Genomic DNA, 16,350 nt, shown 5'->3' on the forward strand with positions numbered 1-16,350 from the left:
ACTAATTTGTTCCCCTCCACACAATATTGCACAGGAGGGGAGCATATGGGCCGTGTAATTAGATTCTGAAGATTTTTATTCTATCAGCCCCCTCAGCCCTGCCCACACACATATTTTATATGTAATAATTTAGGGGCACAGCTGAATATTTTGCAAGTAACACACTTGAATAATGTGGCGTGAACGCTAACTTTTTGCTAGCCTAATGTCAAACATGCGGTGCCAATAAAAATTTCCTAATTATAATCATCCCTGAGAGCATTGGAAAGCATTTCCTAATTGCACCTCCACATAAGTTAAAGTTCATAATTTGAAGCTAAAATAGGATTGGCAAGAGTCTCCATTGGGGGTTGGGTGAAATAGATGAAATGAAGTTAACAAAATACAGTAAGTTTGAAAGCTACAGCGGAAACCTTTTTGACTTTCAGTCAGGAAAACAGCACAGAGAAATAATGAGGGAATTAATTAGCTTGCCTCTGCTGTAGGATCCGACTTCAAATATTAGTATATTTAATCCATTCCTGGTTGGTGATTTCTAGAGCTGAGAGAATAATTTGCCTCATAAAGAATTACACCAGAATATTAGCCTTTTTCTCCAGTAAAATTCCTTCATTTTATTTGTTTCAAGCAGTATCATCATCCCTCCCTGCCCCTGCAAAAATAAAGTTTTGCTTTTGTACAAACTTTCATAAGAACTCATTTAAGTTGAGAACATAGGTAGGGTAGAAGGGAGCACAAGGGTGATCTAGTCTAACCCCATGCCAAGATGCAGGATTTGTTGGGTCTAAACCATCCAAGACAGATGACTTTCCCTATCCTGCCTCCTTTTGAAAACCTCCAGTGAAGGAGCTTCCACAAGCTCCCTAGGCAGTCTGTTCCATTGGCCTACTGTTCTGACAGTTAGGAAGTTTTTCCTGAGATTCAATCTAAATCTGCTATGCTGTAGTTTGAACCCACTGCCTCTTGTCCTGTCCTCTGTGGCAAGAGAGAACAACTTTTCTCCATCTTTTTTATGGCAGCCTTTCAAGCATTTGAAGACTGCTATCATGTCCCTTCCTTAATCCCCTCTTTTCCAAACTGAAGATACCCAGTTCCTTCAGCCTTTGCTCACATGGCTTGCATTCCATCCCTTGGATCATCTTTGTCTTTTACCTCTGGATCCTTTCCCGTTTCTCTACATCCTTTCTATATATTGGTGACCAAAATTAGATCCAGCACTCCAGCTGAGGCCTAACCAGTGCCGAGTAGAGCGGTACTATCACCGTTCATGACTTGCATGCTATGCCTCTGTTAATGCAACCTAAAACTGCATTTGCTTTTTTTTGCAACAGCATCACATTACGGACTCATGTTGAGGTTGTGATCCACCACAACTCCCAGATCCTTCTCCAGGTCAGTTATCCCCCATTCTGTCTTTGTGCATTTGGTTTTTCGTCCCTAAATGTAGCACCTTACATTTGTCTTTGTTGAATTTCATTGTTTTCTATAGCCCAGTTCTCCAATTTATCAACATCCCTCTGAATTTTAGCTCTATCCTTCAGAGTGTTGGCAACTTCTTCCCCCGTCCCACGGCTTTGCGTCTTCTGCAAATTTGATCAGTGTGCTCTCTATTCCTACATCCAGGTCATTAATAAAAATGTTAAAGAACACCAGACTCAGAACAAATCCCTGTGGGACCTCACTTGAGACCTCCCTCCAATCTGACATCATTCCATTAATAGTTACTCTTTGTTTGTGGTTGTTTAAACCAATTATGTATCCACTTAACAGTAGTTCCGCTGAGCCCGCACTTCTCCAGCTCGCTTATCAGAATGTCATGTGGGACTCCATCAAAAGCCTTGCTTAAGTTCAGGTATGTTATGTTATTGCATGCCCCCTCTCCAAAAAACCAGTTACCCTGTTGAAAAAGGAAATCAAGCTGGCTTGTTCTTAGTAAATCCATGCTAGCTGCTAGTGATTACCCCTTCATCCTCCAGGTACTTGCACACTGAATATCTTGTACATTGCTCTAGTAGCTTCCTGGCTATTGAAATCTGGCTGACTGGTTTATAGTTTCTGGCTCCTCCTTTCCCCCCTTTTTAAAGATGGGCACTATGTTAGCCCTTCTCCAGTCTTCTGGGACCTCTCCTGTCATCCATGATTTTAAATTATTATTGACAGTGGCTATGAGATTTCTTCAGCTAGTTCCTTCAGTACTCTTGGGTAAGTAGAATTAGGCCCCCCAGACTTGAATTCATTCAAATTGGTCAGAAGATCTCTGACGTGTTCTTACTTATCTCAATCTGCAACCTTTCCCCTTTATTATCTATAGTAACTAGATGAGTCATCTGGTCACATGTTTTTTTGTAAGAAGACTGAAGCAAAGTAGGTATTGAGCAGCTCTGCCTTCCTATCATCTTCCGTTACCAGCTCACCTTCTCCACTGAGCAGCAGACCCACACCATCCCTGATCTTTCTTTTTTGTCTGATGTATTTGAAGGACTCCTTCTTGTCTCTAACATTCCTGGCCAACGGTAACTCATGCTTTGCCTTGGTTTTCCTGATTTTGTCCCTACATGCTCATGCTATTCCCATGTATACTTCCTTGGTGACATTCCCTGTATCTGGCCTGCCTTGTCAAATGTCATGGCTTACACAATCATGAGCCTTTTCCTCATAGTTCTTCAGCTGTGGTTAGTTAACACAAGATTCTAACCAAAGGCATGCTTAGAAAGGTTAGCATTAGAGGTGGAGTTTGGCTGGAACTTGAGTGTTCTAAACTCTTATGCTTGTAGGACTTGAGGTTCAGGGAAATGTGGAGTCTAAACTTGGTCTATGTTAGGGATTTTTGTCAAATATGAAATCAAATCTACATCTGTACCTCAAATCCCCAATCAATACGCAGCCCCATTGTGCGAGGTGCTGCACAAACACAGAAGGACATAAGCCCTGCCTCAGACAGTATGCAATGCAGGCTAACACAGCCACAATTGGCAGTAATTTTTAAAAATTTTTGAGCACAGGTGTGCTTTGTGATTTGAATAATTCAAATATGCGTGTGCATTGGACCTGGTGCCCAAAGGATCATACAGCTATAGTCAAACGGCTGCCTCTTCAACTGAGCAATATACAGGCGCATGAAGTCCAATACTGATCATTAGTTTGAGTATGAATGAATGAAAGGTTCCTCAGCAAATCTTAAGGCATAGTAACACAATTCTGGGGAATCTGACTTTGTTTTAAGTACTCCTGTATTTGACATCATATATAGCTAGCACACTGATGGCATAATGTACTTTCCAGTTATAAAGTTTCATCAGTGCATGGGGCCACAATAATAACGTGCTTTTCTATAATGCCTTTCTGCTGAGGATCTGAACGTGCTTTTCAAACTAATTAAGCCTTTCAACATACCTGGCAGGCAGGGATTAGTACCTTCATTACAGACCGATACATTTAGGCAAAGCTAGGTTAAGTGACTAGCACAAGACCAAGCCGTGAGTCAGTAGCAGTGCCGGAAAGAAAACTCAGGCATCCTGTTTCCCATCCTCACACACAGATCACATTTCCTTGATGGTTAATCCAGCATGCGGGCAGGCAGGAGCTCCCCAGACTGATGGAAAAAATGAACTAAGCATGCTGTAACTGAAATACATACATTGCTTAGCTGATGATGCTGTGTAACTTATATGTGAGGGTTGGGGGGAGATTTTCAAAAGCACCTAGAAGATTTAGGAGCACAAGTCCCATGGACAGTCTCCCCCTATTTCTCTTAAGAATAGCATTCCTGTGTTGGGAATTAGTTACAGGACTAGATTGCAGCTAGTTGTTCAAAAAACCTTGTGGCTAGGAAGCCAAGTGGAGAGGCAGTGTTAACCACTGCAGGAAAAAATAATGTTTAAAGCTAATCAGAGTTTTACATTTAAATGTTTGTTCTTTTCAAAATGCTCCCAGCACAGACATGTCTTGTTACCACTTTGCAGCACTGAATTGAACAAACTGTAACTACCCCAGAGAATTTAGTCATTTTTGCTTCACTACTTTTAACGAGACAAATCCCCACTTGGCAAGCCAGCAACGAACTCCTCCTTTAAAGAACATGCACCACGCTATTTGTAGATTTACAGAGGGCTCATAGGAGAAGAGCTCTGACATTATGGAGCCTCTGCATAGTTCTCAAAGGCAAAGTGGATAGTGAAAATGCCAGTTACAACTCTGCTTAGGCGCCTCTGTGCTAGACTTTTCAGGAGGAAAGGGTGTAAGCACATTGCCAGTCCTCTACTCCTATTACTGTGAATAACCCAGAGGAGTAAAGGAAATGTGTAGAACTTCTTTGGCAGGCTACACAGCTGAGCAATCTTGTACTAAGGTATCAGCTGGGCTGTCACACAAATATCTAGAGTTTATGCATGCTTAACCTGCTACAGGCAGTGCTGGTCTTAAAAGGGGTGCATGGGAAACCGTTCTGGCCCCTCATGCCAACATTCTCTGTCTCCTGGGGTTGTGGAGGGGTGATTACTAATACTCCCACCCCAATGGCTGCAGAGTGCCAATGTTATTACTAGCACATAGATTTAGAGTGTGGGTGCTGGTGGTGGCCTGTGAGCTGCAGGCAGTCAGACTAGATGATCCGGTGGTTCCTTCCAGCCTTAAACGCCATGCCTGTATGTGTGGAAGAGGCAGAACAGTCTCCATGTGCTCATCCAGCCTTGGCACCGGATTAATTGTCTGTGCACATGAAGGTTAGAGTGCTCCTCGTACGTTTTAAGACTGCTGTTATCCTAGGGGCCAGATCCTCAGCTGATGAAAATCACTGTTACTTAATTGAAATCCGTGTGGCTATGCTGATTTATACCAGCTGTGGATCTAGCCATATGCTTTTTGGGGCAGGGACTGGACTTCATTTGTCAACTGCCACAATGGGGCACAGTCCTTGTTGGGGCTGCTCTGCCCTACTTTAGTACAAATAATTGGACAATAAGGCTCCTTTCTGCTTCTCCTTTCTGCTACTCTTACATTGAGTAGTACCTTATTCTGCTTGTGGTCCCATTGACTTGCTGGGTTAGGGGCTAGTCAATGTAGGAATGCCAGAATGATTAGGATTGTAAGCTCTTCAGGGCAGGGACCATCTTTTTGTGTGTGTTCGAACAGCACCTTTCACAGTGAGGCCTTTCACCATTACCACAGGGCAAATAATAATCATCGATGATCCTATAGTATTGCTAAGCCTGTCTGAGAAAAATCTTTATGGTTTTACTATAGCACATTTTATATAATAGCTTAAAGATAAAAACAGTAATTTGTCTAGCATTACTACACTTATATTACTGTATTAAAACTACAATTTTACTACAATAATTTCCTCCACGCCTGGGGCTCTTAGATCTATAAAAGAAAGAGTGCTTATAAATCATAATAAAAACAATAAACCTTTCCCCTGTAAATCTCCATTTTTTTCCCTCCTCCTCTACCATAGTAACATTTTTTCCTAGTGTCATATGGTGTGTTATGCTTTTGAGTCTGAAAATTGAAAGATCAATCTAATAACTGCTTGGGTGCATGTTTAATTCATCTAGACATATGTGTAATATCTGCAGTTGTCCTCAAGTTCTTAATGAAAACTCCAGATGCAATTGGCCCTTTGTATCTGATGTGCAAAAGTACCTGTTGTCTTCGTGCTTGCAGATTTATATCTTGGTTGAACTTAACTAACAGGTGCATGAAATTCTACATAATTCATGTGGTACATATGGTGCTAACATTTCAAAAATGTAGCTCTTAATGTTTATGCCATGTTTACAGTGACTCAATTCAGTCTATCAGTAGCTTAAATTTGTAAAGACAAATTCTCTTTGGTCAGTTGCTTAGCAGAAAATAATTCCATAGACAGCTAAGTAAACTGGCATACTGTTTCTCTCCCCCCCACCCCACTATTCTCTTGAATTGATTCAATGCCAACTTATCAGCAGAAAGTTAATGTTTAAAAATGTAACTTACTTTACTTTAAAAATCATATTCAGGGCTCAAATTTGGTGGTGATTTTGTCTTCTTAAAAATACTAATCTACATTATTTATAACAACTTGACACTAATGGAAACCTGGGGATAAGTTACATTTTGAGTTCTTTTTCACTAAAGTACTTGGAAGTGTTAACAGTCACTTTTCATGTTACTATGCAGAATGTTTTCAAAATTATTGTGCTGAGTTTCTGACCTTATTTCTTCTTTAAAGAATTTCTTGCAAATCGATGTTCCAATGCAGGCATTACATTTATCGAGTCCCAGGAAAGTCCGTCCAAAACTGTAGCTGGCTTTGACGTGGGGTACAGAAGAAGGAAAAACTGTTGCTTCTAAGAAAGGACTGCAGCTCAGGGTCAAAAACTGAAGCAGTTTCAATAAACCGAGAACATTAGAGCAAAGGTAATACATCCAGAGCCCCATCTGTGGTACCTGCAAGCTCTGCCTTTTTTGGATGCTATCCTACCCTTCACTCTTTGTGCTTTAGATGATCTCAGTTTGCAATTGAGAGTCCCTAAACACTGAGAGAGGGTCTTGATCCATGAAAGCCAGAAACTGTCCGCATCCTGCCAGCTGGTTGATAGTTCTATAAGTTTGTGTTCTGGGCGGGAAAGAATATGGGGTGTGGGTGTGTGTGTGGGGAGAGGGGTAAGGAAATGCATGGAGGATGCAGATAACTTGGGTTGCCATAGTTACCTTTCCTCTGCTTGGTGCAGCTGTTTCAGGCTCTGATGCTCCACCCATCACCACATTAGAAAATAACAACAAGAAGTTCTCATCTGTACATTATGCGGACAAATGAAGGATATCCGTAGCACAAGCGTAGGGCATACAAAGGACACTTACATTGGAACTGCCTCAGCAGGAACAACAGTGCACCAGAGGCATGAATTTTAACATGAGCAAAACGTTTAAACATCATGTTTTGTTAGTTGAGTTTGTGTACATGGGAAAGGCACACGTCTAAGACCGTTGCTGAGCTCTAGATTATGTCGTTCCTTACAAATCCGCTCTGCTCACCTCTCCCCTTCTAACAGTGGAACTTCAATGGTGGTTGAAAAGAAGAATTGCTCTTTTATTGTTTCTCAGTAATTGAAAATCTGCAACCTGGTAATCTTTTAAACAACACAAATTGTCCTAGAAGTAAAGGAGTACTTGTGGCACCTTAGAGACTAACAAATTTATTTGAGCATAAGCTTTCATGAGCTACAGCTGTAGCTCATGAAAGCTTATGCTCAAATAAATTTGTTAGTCTCTAAGGTGCCACAAGTACTCCTTTCCTTTTTGCGGATACAGACTAACACGGCTGCTACTCTGAAACCTGTCCTAGAAGTGAATATTTTGTGGTAAGTAGGATAGGTGCTTTTGAAAATGTTACCGCTTTTTTTTAAATGGCCCAGATCCTCAAAAGGATCTAGGCACCTAACTCCCATTGAGTCAGTGGAAAGTCTCATTAAATTAAACATGATAATGAAACCCCATACAAATCATAGAATCATAGAATATCAGGGTTGGAAGGGACCTCAGGAGGTCATCTAGTCCAACCCCCTGCTCAAAGCAGGACCAATCCCCAACTAAATCATCCCAGCCAGGCCTTTGTCAAGCTGACCTTAGAAACTTCTAAGGAAGGAGATTCTACCACCTCCCTAGGTAACCCATTCCAGTGTTTCACCACCCTCCTAGTGAAAAAGTTTTTCCTAATATCCAACCTAAACCTCCCCCACTGCAACTTGAGACCATTACTCCTCTTTCTGTCATCTGCTACCACTGAGAACAGTCTAGAGCCATCCTCTTTGGAACCCCCTTTCAGGTAGTTGAAAGCAGCTATCAAATCCCCCCTCATTCTTCTCTTCTGCAGGCTAAACAATCCCAGCTCCCTCAGCCTCTCCTCATAAGTCATGTGTTCTAGACCCCTAATCATTTTTGTTACCCTTCGCTGGACTCTCTCCAATTTTTCCACATCCTTCTTGTAGTGTGGGGCCCAAAACTGGACACAGTACTCCAGATGAGGCCTCACCAATGTCGAATAGAGGGGAGCGATCACGTCCCTCGATCTGCTGGCAATGTCCCTACTTGTACATACCAAAATGCCATTGGCTTTCTTGGCAACAAGGGCACACTATTGACTCATATCCAGCTTCTCGTCCACTGTAACCCCTAGGTCCTTTTCTGCAGAACTGCTGCCTAGCTATTTGGTCCCTAGTCTGTAGCGGTGCATGGGATTCTTCCGTCCTAAGTGCAGGACTCTGCACTTGTCCTTGTTGAACCTCATCAGATTTCTTTTGGCCCAATGCTCTAATTTGTCTAGGTCCCTCTGTATCCTATCCCTACCCTCCAGCGTATCTACCTCTCCTCCCAGTTTAGTGTAGTCTGCAAACTTGCTGAGGGTGCAATCCACACCATCCTCCAGATCATTAATGAAGATATTGAACAAAACCGGCCCGAGGACTGACCCTTGGGGCACTCCACTTGTTACCGGCTTCCAACTAGAGATGGAGCCATTGATCACTACCCATTCAGCCCGACAATCTAGCCAGCTTTCTATCCACCTTATAGTCCATTCATCCAGCCCATACTTCTTTAATTTGTTGGCAAGAATACTGTGGGAGACCATGTCAAAAGCTTTGCTAAAGTCAAGGAACAACACATCCACTGCTTTCCCCTCATCCACAGAGCCAGTTATCTCGTCATAGAAGGCAATTAGATTAGTCAGGCATGACTTGCCCTTGGTGAATCCATGCTGACTGTTCCAGATCACTTTCCACACTTCTAAGTGCTTCAGAATTGATTCCTTGAGGACCTGCTCCAAATGCCTGGGTGATATTATCAAAGTCACACTGAAATAAGGCAGGTGGACAGGTTTCTGATGCAGCGTTTCCACCAACAGAGAGAGATGGGGGAATTGTCTGCCTGGTGCACCCCCTTTGTTTCACTCAGGTGCTGCAAAGGGAGCAGAAACCTCCCTCAGCTCCCTCACTTGGCATAGAGGGAAGTCCCCATGGAGTCAGCAGAACAACTCCTGTGCTGCTCTGTCAGCTCCCTGTGCAGGAAGAGAAGGCTTATGGGGCAGTGAGGGTGAGGGGAGTGGCTGAAGCACAATGTAATCTAGCAGTCCACAGGCTGCTCTAGGTTGTGCTGTGGCAGAGCATCACTGACCTCTAACTGGGTCCCTGACCGACTGCTCGGTGGAAACTGGGTGCAGCAGAAATCTGTCCCACAATGCTGTCTTCCCTTCGGCGGTGGGCAAGAAAGGAGTAAAACAATGCAGTGTTGAATGCTTTGGTGTGCATGTTAGTCCTGACCATTTCAATTTGTTTTTAACGGTGTGCCCAATCCGGCAGTGTATTTCTATTAGCAGGGAATGCAGTGTCATGACAACCCTGGAGAGAACGTGAATGGTGACTATGCTTTGTGAACATCGTCCCTCTTTCTTTCTTGTGCGATTTCATCTCAGAGCTAAGTTTTTCATTTGCTCCTTTACTGAATGCTGGGACAGGTACAATCCATTAGCATCATCCTTTCCTCAGCTGTTATCAGTACATATTGCAGCAGCCCATGGCATGGTCTGACCTGCCATCACTAAGTTACATTTTATACAGGAATTCACATCTTCCAAGTACTAATTTGTCATCTCAGCACCTGTGTCAGACAAGTAACTATTCCTCCAGACCCCACCCTTCCCAAATACCAAAAAATACCAGAGGAGCCCTACAGGCTGCTCTGAAGATCAATAGATTCAGGCTGTTTTGAACTGAGATGCGGCCCATAGTGGAGGGGCCCTCATGGTGTCAGAAATCCCAGGTCTGTTCTATCAGAGCGACTCAAGCTTGAACGTCATTTGACCCTGCTGCTTTCCATAGCTCAAGATTTGTGGCCGATAAATGTTCTTCATTTCATCTGTAAATTGGAAATGAAGGTGCATAGCAGGAAACACACATCCCCACCTGCTCTTCATAAACCACTTGGAAATAAGGATGGACGATACAGGTTCAGAGCAATGAAGGAAGTTGCCTTCCCATACCACAATCCCTCTCCTTCCAACCAGGAGCAAACACCCCATCCTTTGACGAGCATTATCAACTATATTTCTAGGAAGCCAACTAGCCTACTATCTCAGTGCCAAGTGACCTGTTTATGAGGCTAGCTCCTGTAGTTCTCTTCCAAGGCCAAAACGTACAACAGCAATGTTGCAGTATCAGCAGAGGACTGGGTTGTTGGGCAAGGGATCATTCACCTGGTGGGCTACAAGTTTGCTGCATCTCCTGCAACATTCATGTACCAAAAAATAAATAAATAAAAAGCTGGAGTGTTGCTGTTGGGTAGTGAGGTGCTGCTCTAGGCCCACTGCCCCTGCCTGTGTCCACACCTCCCTCCTGCACCTTACCACCTGGCCCTTGCTCCCTGAATAACCACTGCAAGGCCTTGGGAGATGAAAGGGCAAATCCATTGCACAGTATGTAAGTCAGGGCTAGGGTTGCCACCAGACCCTTATTACAGGGAACGTTTTTTCATCTCTATACAACAAGATCAGGAGTTGGTGAATGCTGCAAAAAGTAGCACGAAATACCCCTGGTGAATGTAGGTGAGAACTCCTTAATAGTAATAATGATAATATCAGGAGGAGGGCAGTGGTGGGGGTGCTAAGAAAACAGTCCCTTACTTTTGGAATGCTGTACAATGTTGGCAGTACTCAGGGCAGAGTCTGGCATGGCATGATGATTCTAAAAGTGCTTTCAGTAGTAATCTGCTTCAAGATAGTGAAGTGCTACCAAGTGACCAGTACAGATTCGATATCAGACTGCTTCACACTTCCATTGTGAATCAGGCATGATGTATAGATTAATAATTAGAGCTGCTTGACAATTTTTTTGTTTGTCAATGAAAAATGGCTTTTTGAGTGCTATGAAAATGAGAACATTATGAATGATAAAAACATTTTTAATGAAAATTTTCTTCAAAATTTTCTAATTTTTTGACTAAGCGATTCTAAATGAATCAATTTGAAGCAAATACATTTGTTCTAATTTGCACTGAAATAAAAAAAAACTGTTTTACATTTTTTTGTCATCCCCTCCTCCCCCAGCATTTCTTTCCACCTTTTCCCCCATAAAAGGGAGGGAAAAAGACGAAAGGGAGAGGAAAACAAACCAAAAAGGAAAAGAGAAAGGGGAGTGGAGTGGAGGGGAAATCCAAAAATGAAAAACATGAAATTCAGAACAGTTTTTTTCATTTTGAATCACTGAGCTGGAAAATCAGACAAATCCACAAAACATTTCCAACAGAGCAAAAATTCTTCATTTTTGTTTAAAAATTTTTGCAGGAAATAATTCTTGTTTGGCCATCTTTATACGCAATTCCTCAATGGTATTAATAACCGGAGGGAAACAAAATGACAATCATTGCTGTTCTGTTTCTCCAGGGGAATTGACACACCATAACCTGTCATTCCTCCTTCAGCTTATCTTGACATCCAGCTGCTTCTGCTGCTGAAGGGGAAACCTGCTGTTCTGAACTCCTCTGCCCCCCTGCTGGAAGGCAGCTAAAGGAAGAAGTCAGATGTTGGGGACATTGTGTGGCCAATGAAGGCCAATTTTAGTCTGCAGGAGACTGAAAGACTGGTACAAAAGGCCACCGAAGACTCTCAGCTACTGTTTTGGCTGCAGATTCCAAAGGAGATCCTGCCAAGAAGCTTAAAGTGTGGAACAGGATCCTGCATTTGTCTACGTCAGTGCCCTTAGAGACTGAAAGTGGGATATAGGGATCTCAAGCCCAGGGGACAGTGGAAAAGGATAGTGAAAAGAAAGTTGGCAGAACATCCAACAGCTGTTCAAGCAACTGTTTGGGAGTCAATGCAACCACTTCTTATGCACACAGGCTTACTGGTCACTAGCCGTCCTTGAACAAGCCATACAAGGTAAGAGGCAGAGAGATGGTATATTGAAAGAAAAACTCAGTTTAGCATCAAGGGAAATTTGCAATACCAATGGGCAATAGGCTGTTCCCAAACAACAACTGCACATATTCTAGTGAACCAGACATTTAACAGAGCAGTTATTCGTTTGTAATTATAGTTATGGACATCTTGTAAGTACACATGATCACAGTTGAAACTACTTGCATACACATGGATTAATTCATTGAACAGTGTTATGACAAGGCAGCTAACAAATCACTGGATCCCTTCCCAAGCAAAAATATATTTAAAAAAAACAAAACCCTCCTTCAAGATAAAACAAGAAGCATGTTCCCTGCATCATATTCCCGGGGAACAGATGTTCCCACAATATTTTTCTTGGAGCTATAGGATCAACTCTGTGTTCCAACAGTTCAAAGAATTAAAAAGAAATATTGAAGCCTTGGATTTTTGGCATCAGAACTTCAATTTCATCCTTAAGGCAGAGGCAGGGTAAAACAAATGCGCCCTTCTAACGTGAAAATAGTACAGTGGGGAGGCCCCATGACAACCAGGCTAGTTAATGGAATAGAACTGTTACAAGAATGCATTTCTTGTTGGAAACCAGGCTACATATAGGCTACTGCATGCAGAACTAAAAGGAAGCCTTCTAAAGTAATGACCTGTCAAAGGAACAACTACAATAAAAATGCAATAAAAAGATAAAATAAGACCCTTAACCTTGTGATAGGAACACTGAACTTTGAGTCATTTAGGCTCCAGATGTGAGCTATCTAATAATAATAATTTGGTAGGCAATGTCTGCCAGATTGTAAATCTGTTTAGTTTTTTTGTGGGGGAGGATTAACCCACAAGTATCATTGATTTCACGGCCGTCTATCTGTGAATGCAAGGGGGCTCCTGGTGGTGTATGAGGTGAGAGAGAAGAATTAGCAAGAAGAAAGCTACTCGGACTTATCCCAGAAGACTGGCCTGGTGCATAGCTGAGGGTTGGAGGAGTTCAAAAGTGATATTTCACCCCAGATAGCATTGTGTGTTCCTGCACTGTACCAAAGGATCAGGCTCTATGTTGCTGTATGCTTTTAGTGTTGTCAGCTGATGTTTACCAGTAACTCTGAGGAGGCCCCTTTTCCAGATGTAATGACTATTCTTGGTCATTCATGAATTCCCATCAGTGCAGAACCAGAGTCGATATACACTTGTATCTAGTGTAAACGGAAATATCCTGAAATTTGGCTTATTTGAAAAGTGTAATAATTGGATGTGAAAATCTATGTGGATATTAAATACATCTATTTTCTTTTATATCTTTCACGTCTCTCCCAAAACCTGAGATCTATTCTTTCAGAATGTGTTCCTTACACTCACTGAGATCATTGGACAAATGCTAAGGCAAAGCATTTAAACGTGCTTAAAGTTAAGCAAGTGCATATGTGCCATCGACTTCAATGCGGGACTTATACACATGCTTCCAGGCTTTGCTAAATCAGGGTCTAAATGTCTAGACCAAGATTTTCAAAAATAGGTGACTAAAGTTAGGCTCCTGCACCTGACAACTGAAATTAGATCAAAGTCTTACAGTCCACGGGAGACCAGACTCTTATGTGCCACAGGCAGAGAATGGGAGGCACTGAGTTGCACCAATGCCCAAGACCCCCACTATGGCGGGGAAAAAATTGAGATATGCCCAGATAATTCTGGCAAGTGATCCACGTGGTGGAGAGGAAGGTGGAACCACCTCCCCCCCCCACACACACACAGTCACTGCCCATCTGACATAAGGGAAAATTCCTATTGTGACCCCACATACATATAAAATGTACTTTGAAGTTTTTTGGATCTACTAGTATTCCCACTAGGAGCTTATGCCTGGAGGATGAAATCCTGGCCCCACTGAAGTCAGTGACAAAACATTCAAATCAGTGGCACCAGGATTTCACCCAGATGATTTTAGGTCTCCGCAATCCCCAATAATGCCATGTGGATGACTCTTTTTCTCACAGCTTTTCTGCCCTCTGTAGCCTGCTCTAATTGCCCTAAAGTGAAAAGTAGTCCTACTTGACTTTCTCAATGGAAGAAAAAATCAAGTAGCTTTGGCAACAACACAATGGGTGTTTTAAAGAATGCTACTACTGACAGAAGGCATGTGGCAGGTATGGTGGATGATGTGTTAGGGATCTGCTGGTGGGTTCCTCAGTTCAAATTTCAGGAGAGCTATTTAATTCTCTTGTAAATTAGAATTTTAAACATTTTTATTGCAATTTACTTTTCTTTCAGCTGTCGGGTTGCCTTACTGTTTCTCATCATGCCTACTATAACAACAGTATCTAGTTAGCATCCTGACTCAGGGTAAGTGAAGCAGCCTGATTTGCCACCAAGAGACGTGACAAACCGAATACATAAAATAAAAAAACCTGCCTTTTTTTTTTCCTTTCTAAAATCGCATTCCTGTGAAATGTAGCATAAGCAAAATATGCGGTGGTGTATTGCGGTAAAATGTTTCTATTGGCTGTTCTTTGGCATGGTCTGCATAACTCACCCCAGGTTCCACCATCCCATGAGTAATGTTGTCTTCTGCCAATAAACACTTTATATCATGCCTTAACATGTTCTGCATATATTAAACAGTGTATGTTATGAAGTACTGACACCCTCTGACAGGTGCTCTGTAAATCAATCAATAAATTAGAAAAAGTCACATGTCCCCACATCTGACTTGGTATAGGTTTTCAGCCAAAATTTCACTGTTGTTTGACTCAGGATGAATAATTTTCCAAATACCCACGAGAAGCCAGAGAGGAGGAGGTGCCATTTCCTCCAGTTGAGCTACTTTGCAACCTGGCCCGCTTGCTTCCTATTTCTGTCTTAATCCTCATGGTTAATTCATCCCAAGAAAATAAACAAGCCTACCCCTTCCTTGTGCCACAGCCACACTCCTGCTTCCTTTCATCTCTGCTGCCGCTATCTTCATTCTCCCTCTTCCCACTGGGAAACGCAATCACAACACAACATCCTGAACCTTGGGCTGGCATCAGTAGGACTAATTGCAGAAGTAAGGGCCCTACCTGCCTGGATCCCATTGTAGGACCGGATCCTTTTGGGGGCATATGACTGACCAACTTGAGAACACAGTGGCCTCTCATGTCCTGGATCCCAGTGGTGATCAGGTGATAGAACACAGAGATTGGTCCTTGTTTTCACTCTCAGCAGTTGGGTTTCGGCTGGTGCTGGCATCAGTGAGAACCAGAAAGTGAAACTAAAGTCAGGGTTAATGTCTTTAAAAATCATATTTGAAAACCTTTGCTTTGTTTTCACTGATCTTATATCTGTTTCCATGGAAATGGGAGCAGAACAAGCCAAACAGCCGTGTAGCCAATTTCAGTTGCTGGCTTCCAGTTCTTACCTCTTACTTCTGTTTCCAGGGATGCCAAATCAGCAAAAACAAGACAACTGTTTTAAAATGCTCCCGTTTTAGATGATTGTCCTTATTTAACCTTCATCAGAAAGTCTGCTGGTAGGAACAACCAGCTAGCAAGCACCAGTGACAGCTCTCATGGCTGTGTTCAGCCTATGGAAATCTGCCAAGATGGGACTTACAAGCCAGCTGTAGATTTTAGCAGCCTTTTGTAACATTTCCTGGTGATGCCAAAATCACAAGATTGCTCCTCCCTTCCAAAATCTTGAGACTTTTTTTAAAAAAAGGTCTATATTGTGGGGGGTTTTCACTCAAATTATAACAAGCTTCCACTCGAGATGACCATTGAGTCTAAGAAAGTCCTTTTTATTACTTTACTGCCTGGCTTCAAATTAGATAGTAAAATCTCCCACTGGTGAGTAGAGGCAGAAAAAAATTAAAAGACGTTGGACAGTTAAGAAAAATGAACATGCTTCTTGACAACTTTCTGCTGCACATACTCCAACCAGATTTAAATAATGCACAGAGCAAGGCACATACACAGCATAAGGATTTATGTTCTTTATTCTTGCTTGCAACCCACTATATACACCAGACATGCTAGTGGCATTGTCGTACGACTGGCCACGGCAGTTTGCGATATGTAATCCATTACAATTCAAAGTTGAAAGTACAGCATCAACTAACTGTTCTGATTTGCGGCCAGTATTTGGTTAAAAAAAAAAAAAACCCAACAAAGAAACCTCTCTATTGGTATGCCATCCTCATTTACATATCTCCGTATAAAAGCCAATTGATCAACATGAGCTATGTCGGGAGTTGAGTCAACGCTTATCGAGAAATATTTGGCTTTTTACTTCTTTAATAATGTTTGAGATCACATTTGAAACCATCAATTTTATAAATTCATTGCATATATAGGATGAAAGACAAGATACATTACCTCGACCTTCATTCCGTAATGTGCAATGTGATTAGCTAGAAATGGATTGAATTCTGTGACAAGCTCAAGAGCCATTATAAG

The 16,350-nt window shown here is 42.2% G+C and overlaps 1 protein-coding gene and 1 long non-coding RNA gene across 4 annotated transcripts in view; one reads left to right on the top strand and one right to left on the bottom strand.

Moving 5' to 3' along the window:
- The window catches only part of DIPK2B (divergent protein kinase domain 2B), a 23,158-nt gene extending 16,499 nt beyond the window's left edge, over positions 1 to 6,659 (bottom strand). For all 3 annotated transcript variants that reach the window (XM_073359062.1, XM_073359071.1, XM_073359052.1), the window contains exon 1: positions 6,194 to 6,659. In XM_073359062.1, coding sequence (XP_073215163.1) covers positions 6,194 to 6,420 — 227 coding nt within the window. In that variant the 5' untranslated portion in view covers positions 6,421 to 6,659. The remainder of the gene's footprint in view (positions 1 to 6,193) is intronic.
- On the top strand, positions 6,213 to 14,484 carry LOC140917069 (uncharacterized). The gene is made up of 3 exons (XR_012160708.2): positions 6,213 to 6,399; positions 11,455 to 11,911; positions 14,189 to 14,484. It is a non-coding gene; the product is annotated as an uncharacterized LOC140917069 (long non-coding RNA).
- Positions 14,485 to 16,350: the final 1,866 nt, after the last annotated feature.

Source organism: Lepidochelys kempii, chromosome 1 (genome assembly GCF_965140285.1).
Source record: "Lepidochelys kempii isolate rLepKem1 chromosome 1, rLepKem1.hap1, whole genome shotgun sequence".
NCBI lineage: Eukaryota > Metazoa > Chordata > Testudines > Cheloniidae > Lepidochelys > Lepidochelys kempii.